At 60.6% G+C, this 15,371-nt stretch overlaps 1 protein-coding gene across 1 annotated transcript in view; it reads right to left on the bottom strand.

The window, feature by feature from the left end:
- Positions 1-626: 626 nt before the first annotated feature.
- The window catches only part of LOC128827342 (IgGFc-binding protein-like), a 33,003-nt gene continuing 18,258 nt past the window's right edge, over positions 627-15,371 (bottom strand). Inside the window, exons 10-19 of the mRNA XM_054011199.1 lie at positions 12,568-12,960; positions 10,809-11,095; positions 9,598-9,863; positions 8,781-8,900; positions 7,857-8,041; positions 7,166-7,329; positions 5,122-5,370; positions 4,552-4,714; positions 3,838-3,937; positions 627-2,682 (exon numbers count right to left, since the gene is read on the bottom strand). Coding sequence (XP_053867174.1) covers positions 2,582-2,682; positions 3,838-3,937; positions 4,552-4,714; positions 5,122-5,370; positions 7,166-7,329; positions 7,857-8,041; positions 8,781-8,900; positions 9,598-9,863; positions 10,809-11,095; positions 12,568-12,960 — 2,028 coding nt within the window. The 3' untranslated portion in view covers positions 627-2,581. The remainder of the gene's footprint in view (positions 2,683-3,837; positions 3,938-4,551; positions 4,715-5,121; positions 5,371-7,165; positions 7,330-7,856; positions 8,042-8,780; positions 8,901-9,597; positions 9,864-10,808; positions 11,096-12,567; positions 12,961-15,371) is intronic.

The following is a 15,371-nucleotide window of genomic DNA, read 5'->3' as shown; positions in this document are numbered from 1 at the left end:
AGGCGACCTAGGGGGTTGCTTAGGGCACCAGGATTTGGGGGGGCAGCAATTCGGCAGCGGGGGGTCCTTCCGCGCTTTGGGTCTTCGGCGGCAATTCTGTGGCGGGTCCTTCACTCGCTCTGGGACCCGCCGCCGAAGTGCCCCGAACACTGGGAGCGCGGAAGGACCCCCGCCTAGGGCGCCAAAAACCCTGGCGCTGCTCCTGGGAGCCAGGATTCCTGGGTTCTAGCCCCGGCTGAGAGAGGAGAGTCGGGGGGGGGGGGGGCGGGTCTAGTCTAGTGGCTTAGAGAGGGGGAGGGATAGCTTAGTGGTTTGAGCATTGGCCTGCTAAACCCAGGGTTGTGAGCTCAATCCTTGAGGGGGCCACTTAGGGATCTGGGGCGAAAATCTGTCTGCGGATTGGTCCTGCTTTGAGCAGGGGGATGGACTAGATGACCTCCTCAGGTCTCTTCCAACCCTGATCTTCTATGATTCTTCCCACCACAGACATTGACCCAATGCCATATTGGCCAAATCTTAGCCCCTTTGTGCCTCAGTTTCCCTCTGTGGGGTGAAAAGAACAGGAGTACTTGTGGCACCTTAGAGACTAACAAATTTATTAGAGCATAAGCTTTCATGGACTACAGCCCACTTCTTCGGATGCATAGCTGTGGGGTGAGTGATTCCCCCTCCTAGCTGACTTGAATTAGCATCTATCAAATGTATTCAGCTCCTACCCTGTCCTGGGGCATGGGCCGGGCACTGGGTGTGGGTGTGGGTGTGGGTATGGGGGAAGCCCATGGCTGGGATAGCAGGATTTGTGGGGCATTGATAGAGCTGGTGGGTGGGGGTGGGCTGCGGGTTGGGAGTGTGGAGCACCAGCACAGCTGTGCTTTCCCAGCACTCTCCCATGGTTTCCAGCTGGCCAGGTTGCTGTGTGGGGGCGGGGAAGGTGGAGCCAGATCCGTGGGGAGGAGCTGGGAGCTTGGCCAGGGCTCCGCTCCCCTGGTGGGCGGGGGCCCACGGGCTGTCTTGGGGTCTGGGCATCAAGCCCTTTCCGGGGGACACTGGGACAGCGGAGGTGCAGGTGCCACCAGAGCCTGGACCTGGGGTCTGCACCAGAAAGTCGACTCCCCCCCATCCCAGGGAACAAACAACCTGGCTACCCCCACCCTGCTCAGCTCCCACAGCTGCTGCGGGGCGGGGGGTTCCCTGGTCCTGACGCAGCCCCCGCCCCCCCGCTCTTGCTCAAGACCCCAGCACAAGCTGTGTCCCTCTTTGCCTGTCCCCGGCCTGAACTCTGGGCTGGGCTCCGGGCCCAGCTCACACACACAGGCCTTGGGCCGAATGACCCCCCCATCCCCCACCCTGGTGTATTTCCCAGCTCGAGCAGGGGGCCAGGCCTGCTGCCGTGTTCCTGGGGCTGGGGGCTCCTGAACACATGGGTTGTTGATGCAGGCGGCTTGACACAGATCCTGCACACACCAGTGTGTTGTAGGGTCATTTGGGTGCATGGGGGTATGGGCACTGGCTTGTTATTGTAGGGCCAGTCACACATGGTGAGGCTGCACTTGGTCATTGTAGGGCTGTGCATGCGGGTTTGTTGTTGTAGGATTGCTGGCAGGTGGTCTGCTATTATAGGGTTGCCAAAGTGGGTCGATTTGTTAGTGGGGGACTGCTGAGGCAGGTGAGTTTGTTGTTGCAGGGCTGCTGGGAGGCAGGTTTGTTGTTGCTGGGGGAGGGGTTTGTTATTGTAGGGTGCTGGCAGGTGGGTTTGTTGTGGAGCGCCTGGTGGCTAAGCACTGAGGCCAGGGCACACAGTGCAGGGACGTTCAGTCGTGGAGCCCCCGACCACCCCTGCTCACAAGGGTGCTGGTGCGTGACTGACAGGCCGAGCCCTGCTCCCAGGGCAGGCGAGGGGGCCCACGGCCAGTCCCAGGCCGGGATTAATTCAGCAGCAGCAGAGCGCCCCCCCCCCCCAATAAAAATGGGTCAGTTCCATCGTTCTCATTTTACAGAGGAGCAGTGTGGCACCGAGGGGAAAGGACATGACCAAGGTCACAGCCAGAGCTGGGATCAGAACCCAGGAATCCTGGGTCCTAGCGCCCCCCTGGTCTGACTGTCAGACCCGCTCTCCTCCCAGAGCTGGAAATCTAACCCAGGAGTCCTGGCTCCCAGCCCCCCAGGCCAGACCCCTTCCCTGTTGTGGCGACGGCAGGCTTCAGTCACAGCCCAGGGATTCTCCGCACTCACTTTATTTGCCTGGTGCCGTAGCGGGAGCGGGAAGGTTGGGGGCAGTGGGATTCCCTTAGTTCTCCCAGGCTCCCCCTTCACCTGCTAGGAGTTTATGCCCCGCCCACTAGGGGTGTGGCCTCGCTGTGTCCCCGGGAGGGTGCTGGGGGGCAGGGGAGCAGCAGAGGAGGGGGAATCCACAATCGCAGGCTCCGGCCACCCAGCTCAGCCCCTCTTCCCAGAGCGCCGACTGGCTGATTGCCTCCCTGGCCACCCCCCTCCCCAGTACTCGCTGAGGCCTTGCACCCAGCAGCCTGTTCTGCAGCTGGTGGGTGCGGGATCCCCAAGGAAGCCCCTGCCCAGGCCTGGCTCAGGGGGCTCCGGCAAGGAGCAGGCAGGAGGTGCTAAGCAGCAGCAGCAGCAGTGGGGAGCAGGTGGGTGAGCGAGGGCTCCCGCTGGCCAGCTGCAGACCTGCAGAGAGAGAGGCAGAGATGTCATTTCACCTCAGCAGGTGGGGGCGCTGTGAGGGGCAGAGTTCCCCCAGGGCTGGGGTCCCAGCAAGGGCCTTGCCCACTGGGGCGGAGGCATGGATCAGAGAGAGGGGAAAAAACCAGGCCCATAAGGCGCTCGGCCCGAGGGTAGGGAGGTAACGAGACCCAGCGTGGCTGGTACACCTCACTCCCGACCCGCAGCCCCTGCTACCTAGCCCTGGGTTCCCCACAACCGCTCGGCTTGTGCCCCTCTCTCCCGACCCGCAGTCCCGAGGTTTCCCTTAGCAGCTCAGCCGGTGCCCCTCACTCCCAACCCACAGCCCCCTGCTAGCCCAGCTCTGGGTTCCCCACAACCGCTCGGCTTGTGCCCCTCTCTCCCGACCCGCAGTCCCGAGGTTTCCCTTAGCAGCTCAGCCGGTGCCCCTCACTCCCGACCCACAGCCCCCTGCTAGCCCAGCCCTGGGTTCCCCACAACCGCTCGGCTTGTGCCCCTCTCTCCCAACCCGCAGTCCCGAGGTTTCCCTTAGCAGCTCAGCCGGTGCCCCTCACTCCCGACCCACAGCCCCCTGCTAGCCCAGCCCTGGGTTCCCCACAACAGCTTGGCCGGTGCCCCTCACTCCAGACCCGCAGCCTGCTATCCCAGCCCTGGGGTTCCCCATAACAACTTGGCTCGTGCCCCTCCCTTCTGACCTACAGCCCCCTGCTATCCCAGCCCCAGACTGCCCCCCTCCCCCTCACAGCTCCACTGGTGCCCCTCAACCCCCAGACTGATCACTCCCATCATTCCGTGTCTGGGGTCCCCCCAGCGCGGCCAGTGCCATTCAGCAAGGCTCTGTGGTGCCAGCACTTGGGTCTCTCCGGACCAGAGACCAGCCAATTGGCCGGTCCGACACATGGACAAATGAGGGCTCCTGGCCCTGGGGCAGACCCCAAGGCTCCTGCTCTGATCGAGGCCGAAAAGCTGGCACAGCGATGCCCAAAGCGTGTGTCCCCTGCCCTCTACTGGTGCTTCCTGGGACTGCAGGTAAACTCACTGAGCAGCTGGCCTTTGCCCACTTAGCTGGATGCTACCAGCCCCAGGGAGACCCTGAGCATCCCACCCAGATGGTATCCAGCAGCACCAGCTGCAAATCACCTTGGTCGGCAGCTTCGTCGTACTTCAGGAAAGGGCCAGCGGACACGACCCCCGACGGAGGTTTCCTGCCCGGCACAGCAGGGCCCGGCCTGGCGCAGTGCTGCAGGGGGAGGACAGAGCCTTGTCAGCGCTCAGCACTAGGGGGCACTCTGGAGTCATCCAGCACGGAGGTAGCAAGAGGCTGCTTGGCACAGGGTATGATCCGCCCAGTGGCTCAGACAGCACTGCAAAGCACATTGCAGCCTGTTTATGTGGGAATGCAGCCACCTCTGGGGAGGGGCAGCTAGGTCACAGCCACATGGCAACGCTGCTGGGGACAGTTTGCCCGGCACTGAAATGCAGCCAGCCCTGGGGTGGCACAGCTGAAGCACAGCGCATGCTAGTGCTGCACAGGGATGGCTCCCAAGGTACGGGGATGCACTGCAGGCCCCATGCTACCAGACAAGGAGGACCTGGCAGGAGCTGCTCCCCCCTACACTGAGGGGGTTTCCACTGTCACACTCAGCCCCACAGCTGGACAGGGCCCTGGCCTGGGTCTGTCCCTTGGTGCTGTATGTGGGCCTGGCTGAGAGCACGGCCTCTTGCCCACCCAGGAAGGGAGGCTGCTACCAGTCAGCCCCTGAGCGCCACTGGGGAGGTTTCCCAAGGAGTCTCAGAGCAGATCCCCTCCCTGGTGTGGAGGGGGAGGGTCCCAGCTCCCACGTGCTCACTCACCATGGTGCACGTGGCCGCCTGGGGGCTGCAGAGCCGGACGCGGCAATGCAGATACACCAGCTCCAAGTCTGGGATGAACAGGAAGACATTGAAGGAGAAGCGGCTGATGGAGGAGACGCCGTCCTCGTCGATCATCACTGTGCCATCTCGCACGCTGGGGCACCTGGGTGAGGGACAGGGCACAGGGGGTCAGCCAGACATGGCACTAAGCAGCAGGTTAGCCACTTAGCCAGCTCTACCTGGCTACTGCAGCTGCCTCCCTGTCCAGCATCGTGTTAGGACCCAGGAGTCTGGACTTCCAGCCCCCTCACCCTAACCCACCATGCCCCACTCCCCACCCAGAGCCAGGGATAGAACCCAGGCGTCCGGTCTCCCAGCTCCCCCACCCTAAGCCACCATGCCCCACTCCCCACCCAGAGCCAGGGATAGAACCCAGGCGTCCGGTCTCCCAGCTCCCCCACCCTAAGCCACCATGCCCCACTCCCCACCCAGAGCCAGGGATAGAACCCAGGCATCCGGTCTCCCAGCTCCCCCACCCTATGATGTGAAGCGGAAGGACCAGCTGCTCACTGGTTGGTGATGAGATCCCATCGGATGCTGGAGGAGGGGTCTCGGTCCGGAGTCGCCCAGCATGATGACAAGGTCAGCACGAAGTGGCTGGGGTCCAACCCTGAAACCCTGATGCCCACGTAGACCCTGTGGTTGACAGTGAGTGGGATGGGGCTCCGGGTGAAGGGTTTGCTGTATCGAGGGTCTTGGTACAGGACCATGGTTGTCAGGTAGCTGCCTTGGCCGGAGGGGAGGGTTGTGTTAACAACACTGTGGAAGAAGATGAGAACAGAAGAGAGACACAACACTCGGAGGCTAGAGCAGAAAAGTCACGTGTCTGCAGCAGGGGGTGGGGCATTAGGGACACCAGTGGGCAAAGGCGACTTTAAGGGGTTGTGGGAACTGATGAAGTTACAGGAGCCGCAAGGAACGGGGGGCAGGACCCAGCATGGTGCGAAGGGGCAGGGGAACAAGGAGTCACTGGAACCAGCATGGTTCAAGGGTACATGGGAATCAGCCGGGTGCTAGGGGAGGTGGGAACCAGAGGTCACAGGGACCAGTGCGGAGCAAGGGGATGTGGGAACAAGGGGGCATGTGAACCAGAGTGGTTCAAGGGGACGTGGGACCAAGAGTCATAGGAATGGCACAGTGCAAGGCAGGTGCACCCAGAGGTCACAGGAATGGTGCGCTGCAAGACAGGTGGATTCAGGAGTCATGGGAACTGGCGCAGCACAAGGGGGTCATGGAACCAGTGTGACGCAAGGCGGGTGGGACCCAGGGGGTTGCAGGAAGTGGCACATGGGGGTGGGACCCAGGGGTCATGGGAACCAGTGCAGCACAAGGGGGGCAGGACCCAGAGGTCATGGGAACCAGCACAGCACAAGGGGGGGCGGGACCCAGGGGTCAGGGGAACCAGTGTGATGCAAGGGGGGCGGGACCCAGGGGTCACGGGAATTGGCACAAGGGGGTGGGATGCAGGAGTCGTGGGAACCGGCGCAGTGCAAGGGGGATGAGACCTAGGGGGTTGCAGGAACAGGCACAAGGGGGCGGGACCCAGGGGTCGTGGGAACCGGTGCAGCGCAAGGGGGCGTGGGGTCCCAGGGGTCGTGGGAAGTGGCACAAGGGGGGCGGGACCCAGGGGTCATGAGATCCGTCGCAGTGCAAGGGGGCGGGACCCAGGGGTCGTGGGTACCGGCACAGCGCAAGGGAGTGGGACCCAGGGGTCGTGGGAACTGGCACAAGGGGGCGGGACCCAGGGGTCGTGAGAACCGGCGCAGCACAAGGGGGCGGGACCCAGGGGTCGTGGGTACCGGCACAGCGCAAGGGAGTGGGACCCAGGGGTCGTGGGAAGTGGCACAAGGGGGCGGGACCCAGGGGTCGTGAGAACCGGCGCAGCACAAGGGGGCGGGACCCAGGGGTCGTGGGTACCGGCACAGCGCAAGGGGGTGGGACCCAGGGGTCGTGGGTACCGGCACAGCGCAAGGGAGTGGGACCCAGGGGTCGTGGGAAGTGGCACAAGGGGTGGGACCCAGGGGTCGTGAGAACCGGCGCAGCACAAGGGGGCGGGACCCAGGGGTCATGGGAACTGGCACAAAGGGGCGGGACCCAGGGGTCGTGAGAACCGGCGCAGCACAAGGGGGCGGGACCCAGGGGTCGTGGGTACTGGCACAGCGCAAGGGAGTGGGACCCAGGGGTCGTGGGAAGTGGCACAAGGGGGCGGGACCCAGGGGTCGTGGGTACCGGCACAGCGCAAGGGAGTGGGACCCAGGGGTCGTGGGTACCGGCACAGCGCAAGGGAGTGGGACCCAGGGGTCGTGGGAAGTGGCACAAGGGGGCGGGACCCAGGGGTCGTGGGTACCGGCACAGCGCAAGGGGGCGGGACCCAGAGGTCGCAGGAAGTGGTGCTGTGCAAGGAATCCTGCAAAGTGGAAGCAGCCCTGCGGGCAGGGAGATGGGGCACTGAGGGCCAGGTGCTCTGGGAGCTTTGGGGTCCCAAAGACAGAGGGCTGCAGGGGGCTCCAGAAATCAGCAGCAGCAGGTGGCACTGAGGAGGGGCCCTACTCACTCCTGTATGGGCTGGATGACCATTGGGACGGACAGGTTGATGCTCAGTGGCTGGGCACAGGAGAAGTGCAAGAAGAGGAGCCTGTCCCGGCTGATGACCCCTCCATAGGTGTTGCCCACCCGGCCCTGCACCTGGTTGGAGTAAGTGGCGTGGGTGGCGTTGACCTGTGGGGGGCACAGAAGCAGCAGCGGTGGTGAGAGCCGAGTCTCTCCCTGCCTAGGATCCACATCACTGCCATCGGGGCAGAGCTCTCCTTCCCGCCATGGCCCTGGCCCACTCCTCTTTCGCACAGAACACACGTCTCTTGTCACCGCCCTTCTCGCTCAGACCCGCCTGGTGAGAGACCATTGGCCTGCAGGGGGGTGCGTGCCGGAGCAGGGGGGGCAGCGTGTTGACTCGTGTTTGAAGAGGTGCACGGGTGCGCACGTGGCCGTGTGCTGGTAGGGGTGCGCGGGTGTGCATGTGGCCGTGCGCTGGTAGGGGTGCGCGGGTGTGCATGTGGCCGTGCGCTGGTAGGGGTGCGCGGGTGCGCACGTGGCTGTGCGCTGGTAGGGGTGCGCGGGTGTGCATGTGGCCGTGCGCTGGTAGGGGTGTGTGGGTGCGCACGTGGCCGTGCGCTGGTAGAGGTATGTTGGGCATGGATATGGCCACGTTGGCTGCGACCAATCGCCAGGTGCAGCCTCCTCCTCACCTTCACCGTGGTCCCGCAGCTCTGTCGTGTGCTGTCGAAGTAGAAGACGAGTCTCCCCCTGAGGAGGCTGCCGGTGCAGCTGGGGTCGGCCAGGTGCAAGGCCTCTGCGGGGAAGCCGTCAGTGAAGAGCAGGCAGCGGGACAGGGACACTGAGCTGTTACCACCACTGCAGGTCAGCTGATAGTCTGGAAGGGAAGTGAGACCTGGTAGAGGGCAGAGTCCGTCGCGTGGGGCCTCTCCAGGCGCAGGGCTGTGCCCTGGTTCCTGGTGTGCCAAGCAGAGCCTATTGGCGCTGTGGAGCTGCAAGCCCATGGGACACTGGGCTCCTTTGCCCACTCCATGGGCCTGGTAACCCTTCCTTCAACGAGAGCTCTGAGAACTCGCCCACTGTCGGCCGAGAGTCCACGCACGTGCTAGGCACTGCAGCCAGACCCCTGATGGCCGGGGTTGGGAGTCAGCTGCCTTGGCGGCAGAGAGGGAGCAGGCAGATGACAGGGGCTTGGAGAGGGAGACAGCTGGCACCCCATCTGAATCTGGAGGTCCCGTCTCCTCCCCTCCCCCGAGCAGCCTAGCCTTTTACCCACGTTTCCGTCTGGCACGATAAAGACTCAGGACATTTAGGAGACACATGAGGTGCTGGTGCCTGAGCCAGAATTAGAGCCCAGAGTTGTCTTTGTTGCCAACTCTTTCCCCAGCATAACCCTGTGCCAAGCTCCTTGCCTCTAATCACTGCCCCTCGCACTGTGTGATGACGAGAGACATAAGCTTGGGAAATCTGCTGCCCCCCGTTCCCGGAGCCAAGGCATTCGCGGCAGACATAGCCCGGCAGAGGCCGTTTGCCGTGGAAAGTACGGATAGATTTCCATGCCTTGAGTGCCGGAGGAAACCAGGAGTGAGAGGAAGGGACCAGAAATGGCTCTTTACCATAGTCAGCCACTTGGATGGGCTCAGAAGCCCTGTAGCAGTAACAGCCCCATCTCCCTGCCTGCTCGCCGCACCACTCGTCCTCCCCGCAGGCCAGACCGACACATGGGTCACGCACGGCTGCAGAGTGAATCAGAGTTTAGTAGCAGCAAGGAGGGACCTGCTCCAGCCCACCTGTTGATTGTACCTGCGGCTGTTCTCTGATCTACCCAATCCCCTGTATTTCTAAGGGCAACTTGTACATTTCTCGAGCCTTTCCAGTTCAATGCATCACAAAGCACTTGGCAAATCACAGCGTTCCCTCACCTCACACCGGAATACAGCCGCCTCTGGGCTGGGCACAGGCAGCAGATTAATAGCTCAGTGGGGCTGAAAGGTGGCTGCTTCTGGGGTGGGCCCCAACAGCGGGCTAGCAGTCACAGAGCAACGCTGCTCTGCCGGTGCCGCAATGCAACCAGTTCAGGAGTGGGACAAAGCGGCTGTTTTAGCAGCCACACAAATACCATATAGGGATTGTTCACACAGTGCTGAAATGCAGCCACCCCTGGGGTGAGGTGCAGCCTACAGGAACACTGCACAGTGTGTTGTGGCAGGAAGTGGAGGAGAAACCTCGTTTGAGAACGGAGGAGGAAGAATGTAAATACCCAAATGGGGATGTGACTAGGACACCGGATGCTCCCCAAAGGGTTTTAATGACTATGGGGGATCAGGTCATTGGCTTTATGGCTCCTCCAAGATTTCAGGCTCAATCTCAACACTCCCAAATTCCCCAACCCAGTGCTCTGTCCCCAGGCCTGCAGGTGGAACTGGTGCTCACGGCACTGCGCAGATGATCTCCAGGCGCCAACGCGTATCCCCTCAAGGCTGCACAGCTCTTCATAGGAGGCAATGGCCATGCACAGCATCCCATTGGCCGTCCCGTAGTGGCACATGTCGTACAGGCAGGAGGAGTAAAATGGGGCAGGGTCCACATGCCAGTGGCACTCGGCAAATGGTCCCGATTGGCTAGTCAGGGTCCCGCAGAGCTCTTCAAACTCCAGGGGGTCGCTGCAGGGCTCGGGGGAGTCGATGTCATCCAAACACCTGGAACAAAGGGAAGTTAGCAGTACCCGGGGCAGGGCAAAGGGAGTGGCTCTCTCTAGTATCACCTAGGGAGTGTCTGACCCTCCCCCCACTCCCACCAGGGACCCTTCTGAGCTCTGTATTAAGCTTTGCCTCCCAGCAACATGCACTGTGCCAGCCTACAGCACATCTCCCAGGGCCGCTTCAGCTTGTGATTTCTCATGCACACAAATAAATGAAGCCCAGCGTGCTTCGGGGGAAGGGGAGGGGATGGGACTTGGGTGAGAGGTAGGGGAGGGGAAAGAGGAGCCTGTCACAACATGCGTGCACACACAAAGATGCAGGCGAATGCACACACACACAGACGCGTGTGCAGATGCACACAGACACAGGCGAATGCACACGCACACAGACGCGCACACACAGACGCATTCACACAGACGCGTGTGCAGACGCACACAGACACAGGCGAATGCGCACACACAGACGCGCACACACAGACGCATGTGCAGACACGCACACAGACAGGCGAATGCACACACACACACGCGCATACAGAGACACGCACACACACAGACACGCGTGCACAGGTCCTGTCCTCAACCTACAGTGAAGTGAACAGGAAATAATTAGTTCTTAAAAAGTAATGGAATAAGAGTTTGTCACTTTCTCTCTCTACCCCCACCTGCTCCATTCATCTGATCACCCAGCTCTCCCCACTCCCTCCACTCCATTCATCTGCCCGTACCACGAGGAACAGGCCTGAGACCCAAACAAGTCACCAAGCAGCTGTCTCATCACTGCCAATTCCCAGAGCCTCATTTGTGAGCTCTGCCTCCCAGCCCAGTCCAGCAGCTTCCACTCCTACAATGACCTATCCCAATGCGAAAGCCTCAGTTAATTTCTCCGGTAAACAGCTACCAAACATCCCCAGGGATCCCGTTGGTCCACCAGGATCCCACAAACCTGGCCGGGCTGGGCTCAGCCTTCCAGGCGTTCCCAAACTCTGCGTCACTCCGGGCTCTCTCCCCGCTGGGCAGGACTTTATCGTCCCTGCGGATGCCATTGAAGTTCCCGCACATCCCGCACAGCCGCCCCCGATACTCCGGGCCCACGCGGATGAACAACGTGTGGCGCCCGTTAAACTGGATCTCCACGTTGGCTGGGGTCTGGATGGTCAGCAGGTTTCTGATCCTGGACACGCTGCCCAGAGGGCCCAGGGCGTGCGGCAGGCTCACCCTCGCCCCGTTAACCTGAAAGAGCAGAGGACGCAGGGCAGTGAGCGCCGCTCAGACACCACCCGCCAGGCGCGATTCCCCCGGGGGGAGGCCAAAGCCTTGCAATCATGGAGCCCCTGGCCTGGAACAGCCCTGGGGGCACCAGACCACCAGGGCTGAGCTGAAGGGGGGCGGGGGCTGGGAAGCAGAGATGTTCAGCAGGTTCTAGGTTGAGGCCCCAAAAACTGATTTCCCTCCTCATTTATATTGTAGGGGCGCGTGTGAGCCCAGTCACAGGCCAGGACCCCACTGCGCTCAGAGCAGCACAACCGAACAGTCCCTGCTCAAGAGCCATCTCTTCCCAGCAAGCTAAGGCATGGCCTAGCACCCGCCTGGAGTCCCGGTCTCACACACCCTGCACACGAGGCTGGTGGGGCTTTGACCTCATGTTGGCTGGCCTGAGAGGGGGCAGAGGCCAAACGCTGAGCGAGCACAATTCATCACAGCTCCCCTGAAATCTGGATGCCGACTAGTGTCACTTCAGTGCCTTCCCAACACCCCCCCAGCCCTGCCCAGGAAGGACAGACGCTCTCTCGCCGTGCACTGGGAACGAATTAATGGAGCGGCTCAGTTTATTGCAGCACTAAGGGCCATGACACATGCCCAGAAGTCTTAGCGCCACAGACCAGGGGCGCTGGAATGGGGGTGGTGGTTCAGGGGGCAGTGTTCACTAGCAGGGGCTGTGCTGGGATCGGAGGGGTGAGGGGCTGGGATCCCCCGGGGAGCAGCGTTCACTAGCAGGGGCTGTGCTGGGGTCGGAGGGGTGGGGGGCTGGGATCCCCCGGGGAGCAGCGTTCACTAGCAGGGGCTGTGCTGGGATCGGAGGGGTGGGGGCTGGGATCCCCCGGGGAGCAGCGTTCACTAGCAGGGGCTGTGCTGGGGTCGGAGGGGTGGGGGGCTGGGATCCCCCGGGGAGCAGCGTTCACTAGCAGGGGCTGTGCTGGGATCGGAGGGGTGGGGGCTGGGATCCCCTGGGGAGCAGCGTTCACTAGCAGGGGCTGTGCTGGGATCGGAGGGGTGGGGGGCTGGGATCCCCCGGGGAGCAGCGTTCACTAGCAGGGGCTGTGCTGGGATCGGAGGGGTGGGAGGTTGGTATCCCCCGGGGAGCAGCGTTCACTAGCAGGGGCTGTGCTGGGGTCGGAGGGGTGGGGGGCTGGGATCCCCCGGGGAGCAGCGTTCACTAGCAGGGGCTGTGCTGGGGTCGGAGGGGTGGGGGCTGGGATCCCCTGGGGAGCAGCGTTCACTAGCAGGGGCTGTGCTGGGATCGGAGGGGTGAGGGGCTGGGATCCCCTGGGGAGCAGCGTTCACTAGCAGGGGCTGTGCTGGGATCGGAGGGGTGAGGGGCTGGGATCCCCTGGGGAGCAGCGTTCACTAGCAGGGGCTGTGCTGGGGTCGGACAGGGAGGGCTTCCTGGGGCTGGAGCTCCTTTCAAATGTTTCCACGCTAACCTCAGCAGCCTTGCTGTCCCCTAGGACAATGTGCACATTCTGATCCCCTCTCTCGAGCCAGACGTCCACCCGGGACACGAAAGAGACTCGGCGATTCCTGCGGTGCCTGTTTTCGGCCACCACCCGGAAGGAGAAGTTGAGGGAGGAGTTGCAGGTGTGTGAGATCTCGTAGGCGCACGTGCCCTGGAAATGGGCCACAGCCCCATCGAAGGTGAAGTAGTGAGGGTCCCCTGTCACCGTGCACGTGCTCAGCTGGCTCTGGCAGCCCAACTTCCCGTCCTTCACAGCACACTGCTGGCCGGGGTTACAGCTGGCGGGGACGCAATGAAAATTGAAATGGCCGTCACAGCTGCACCTTTCCTGGCAACCAGAGAGCCAGACCCGGTCCCCAACCTGCAGGGGTAACAGACAGAAACCAGTCAGGAGAGCGTAGCTGTAGAAGCAAGCATGGGGTGGAAAGAAGGGAAATAGCCCAAATCGTAAGTGAGAGATTAAGTCCCAGTCCAAGAAGGTGCTGCAGGTGACAGGTGACTCGCCCCTTAAGGGCTGGGGCTAGCCAGCCCTAGCGACAGAACGAGCCCCACCCGGGGTGAATCAGGTTATTCCCTAGAAAGGTCAGCCGTGGCTGTGAGAGAGTCTGCAGAGAGTGAGGAAAAGCACCTACCAGGAAGACCCTGAGACCAGGGGAGTCTGGGAGAGACCCTGACCAAGCAGGGGAGAGGCTGCAAAGGCCCCATGCAGGAAGTCCTTGGGGGAGGAGGAGAAACCTTGCATTATGGATTCTGTTTGGGATTTTGAGTTTTATTTGTGGTTCTTTTACATTAATAAACCTAGTCCCCAAGGAGGGGAATTTTTGACCAAGCAAAAACCTGAAGGGAAGTTTTATTGGAACAAGAGGGGAAACTGAGGCAGGCTGCCTGTAGCATAACCCTAGACCATGAGGGGGTGCATGAGAGTTGGCTGGCCCAGGGACATGGGTAGATTAGCACATCCACATGGAATCCCATTGCTCTACAAGGGTGCACTTAGGCCATGCAGATGTAGGATCTATCCCCTGGTTAAAAGCTCCGGTGATGTGACCGAAGCAGCCACAGAGGTGAGTGAAGTAACAGAGTTTATCATAGATTATCAGGGTATAGAATCATAGAATCATAGAATATCAGAGTTGGAAGGGACCTCAAGAGGTCATCTAGTCCAACCCCCTGCTCAAAGCAGGACCAATTCCCAGCTAAATCATCCCAGCCAGGGCTTTGTCAAGCCGGGCCTTAAAAACCTCCAAGGAAGGAGACTCCACCACCTCCCTAGGTAACGCATTCCAGTGTTTCACCACCCTCCTAGTGAAATAGTTTTTCCTGATATCCAACCTGGACCTCCCCCACTGCAACTTGAGACCATTGCTCCTTGTTCTGTCATCTGCCACCACTGAGAACAGCCGAGCTCCATCCTCTTTGGAACCCCCCTTCAGGTAGTTGAAGGCTGCTATCAAATCCCCCCTCATTCTTCTCTTCTGGAGACTAAACAATCCCAGTTCTCTCAGCCTCTCCTCATAAGTCATGTGCTCCAGACCCCTAATCATTTTTGTTGCCCTCCGCTGGACTCTTTCCAATTTTTCCACATCCTTCTTGTAGTGTGGGGACCAAAACTGGACACAGTATTCCAGATGAGGCCTCACCAATGTCGAATAAAGGGGAACGATCACGTTCCTCGATCTGCTGGCAATGCCCCTACTTATACAGCCCAAAATGCCGTTAGCCTTCTTGGCAACAAGAGCACACTGTTGACTCATATCCAGCTTCTCGTCCACTGTGACCCCTAGGTCCTTTTCAGCAGAACTGCTACCTAGCCATTCGGTCCCTAGTCTGTAGCAGTGCATGGGATTCTTCCGTCCTAAGTGCAGGACTCTGCACTTGTCCTTGTTGAACCTCATCAGGTTTTTTTCTGCCCAATCCTCTAATTTGTCTAGGTCCCTCTGTATCCGATCCCTACCCTCTAGTGTATCTACCACGCCTCCTAGTTTAGTGTCATCTGCAAACTTGCTGAGAGTGCAGTCCACACCATCCTCCAGATCATTAATAAAGATATTAAACAAAACCGGCCCCAGGACCGACCCTTGGGGCACTCCACTTGAAACCGGCTGCCAACTAGACATGGAGCCATTGATCACTACCCGTTGAGCCCGACGATCTAGCCAGCTTTCTATCCACCTTACAGTCCATTCATCCAGCCCATACTTCTTTAACTTGGTGGCAAGAATACTGTGGGAGACAGTATCAAAAGCTTTGCTAAAGTCAAGAAATAACACATCCACTGCTTTCCCCTCATCCACAGAGCCAGTTATCTCATCATAGAAGGCAATTAGGTTAGTCAGGCACGACTTCCCCTTCGTGAATCCATGCTGACTGTTCCTGATCACTTTCCTCTCCTCTAAATGTTTCATAATTGATTCCTTGAGGACCTGCTCCATGATTTTTCCAGGGACTGAGGTGAGGCTGACTGGCCTGTAGTTCCCCGGATCCTCCTTCTTCCCTTTTTTAAAGATGGGCACTACATTAGCCTTTTTCCAGTCATCTGGGACCTCCCCCGATCGCCATGAGTTTTCAAAAATAATGGCTAATGGCTCTGCAATCTCACCCGCCAACTCCTTTAGCACCCTCGGATGCAGCGCATCTGGCCCCATGGACTTGTGCACGTCCAGTTTTTCTAAATAGTCCCGAACCACTTCTTTCTCCACAGAGGGTTGGCCACCTTCTCCCCATGCTGTACTGCCCAGTGCAGCAATCTGGGAGCTGACCTTGTGCGTGAAG

Source organism: Malaclemys terrapin, chromosome 21 (genome assembly GCF_027887155.1).
Source record: "Malaclemys terrapin pileata isolate rMalTer1 chromosome 21, rMalTer1.hap1, whole genome shotgun sequence".
Classification (NCBI taxonomy): Eukaryota; Metazoa; Chordata; order Testudines; family Emydidae; genus Malaclemys; species Malaclemys terrapin.
Note: the sequence above shows the minus strand (reverse complement) of the source record. Positions and strands in the feature narration are given on the sequence as shown.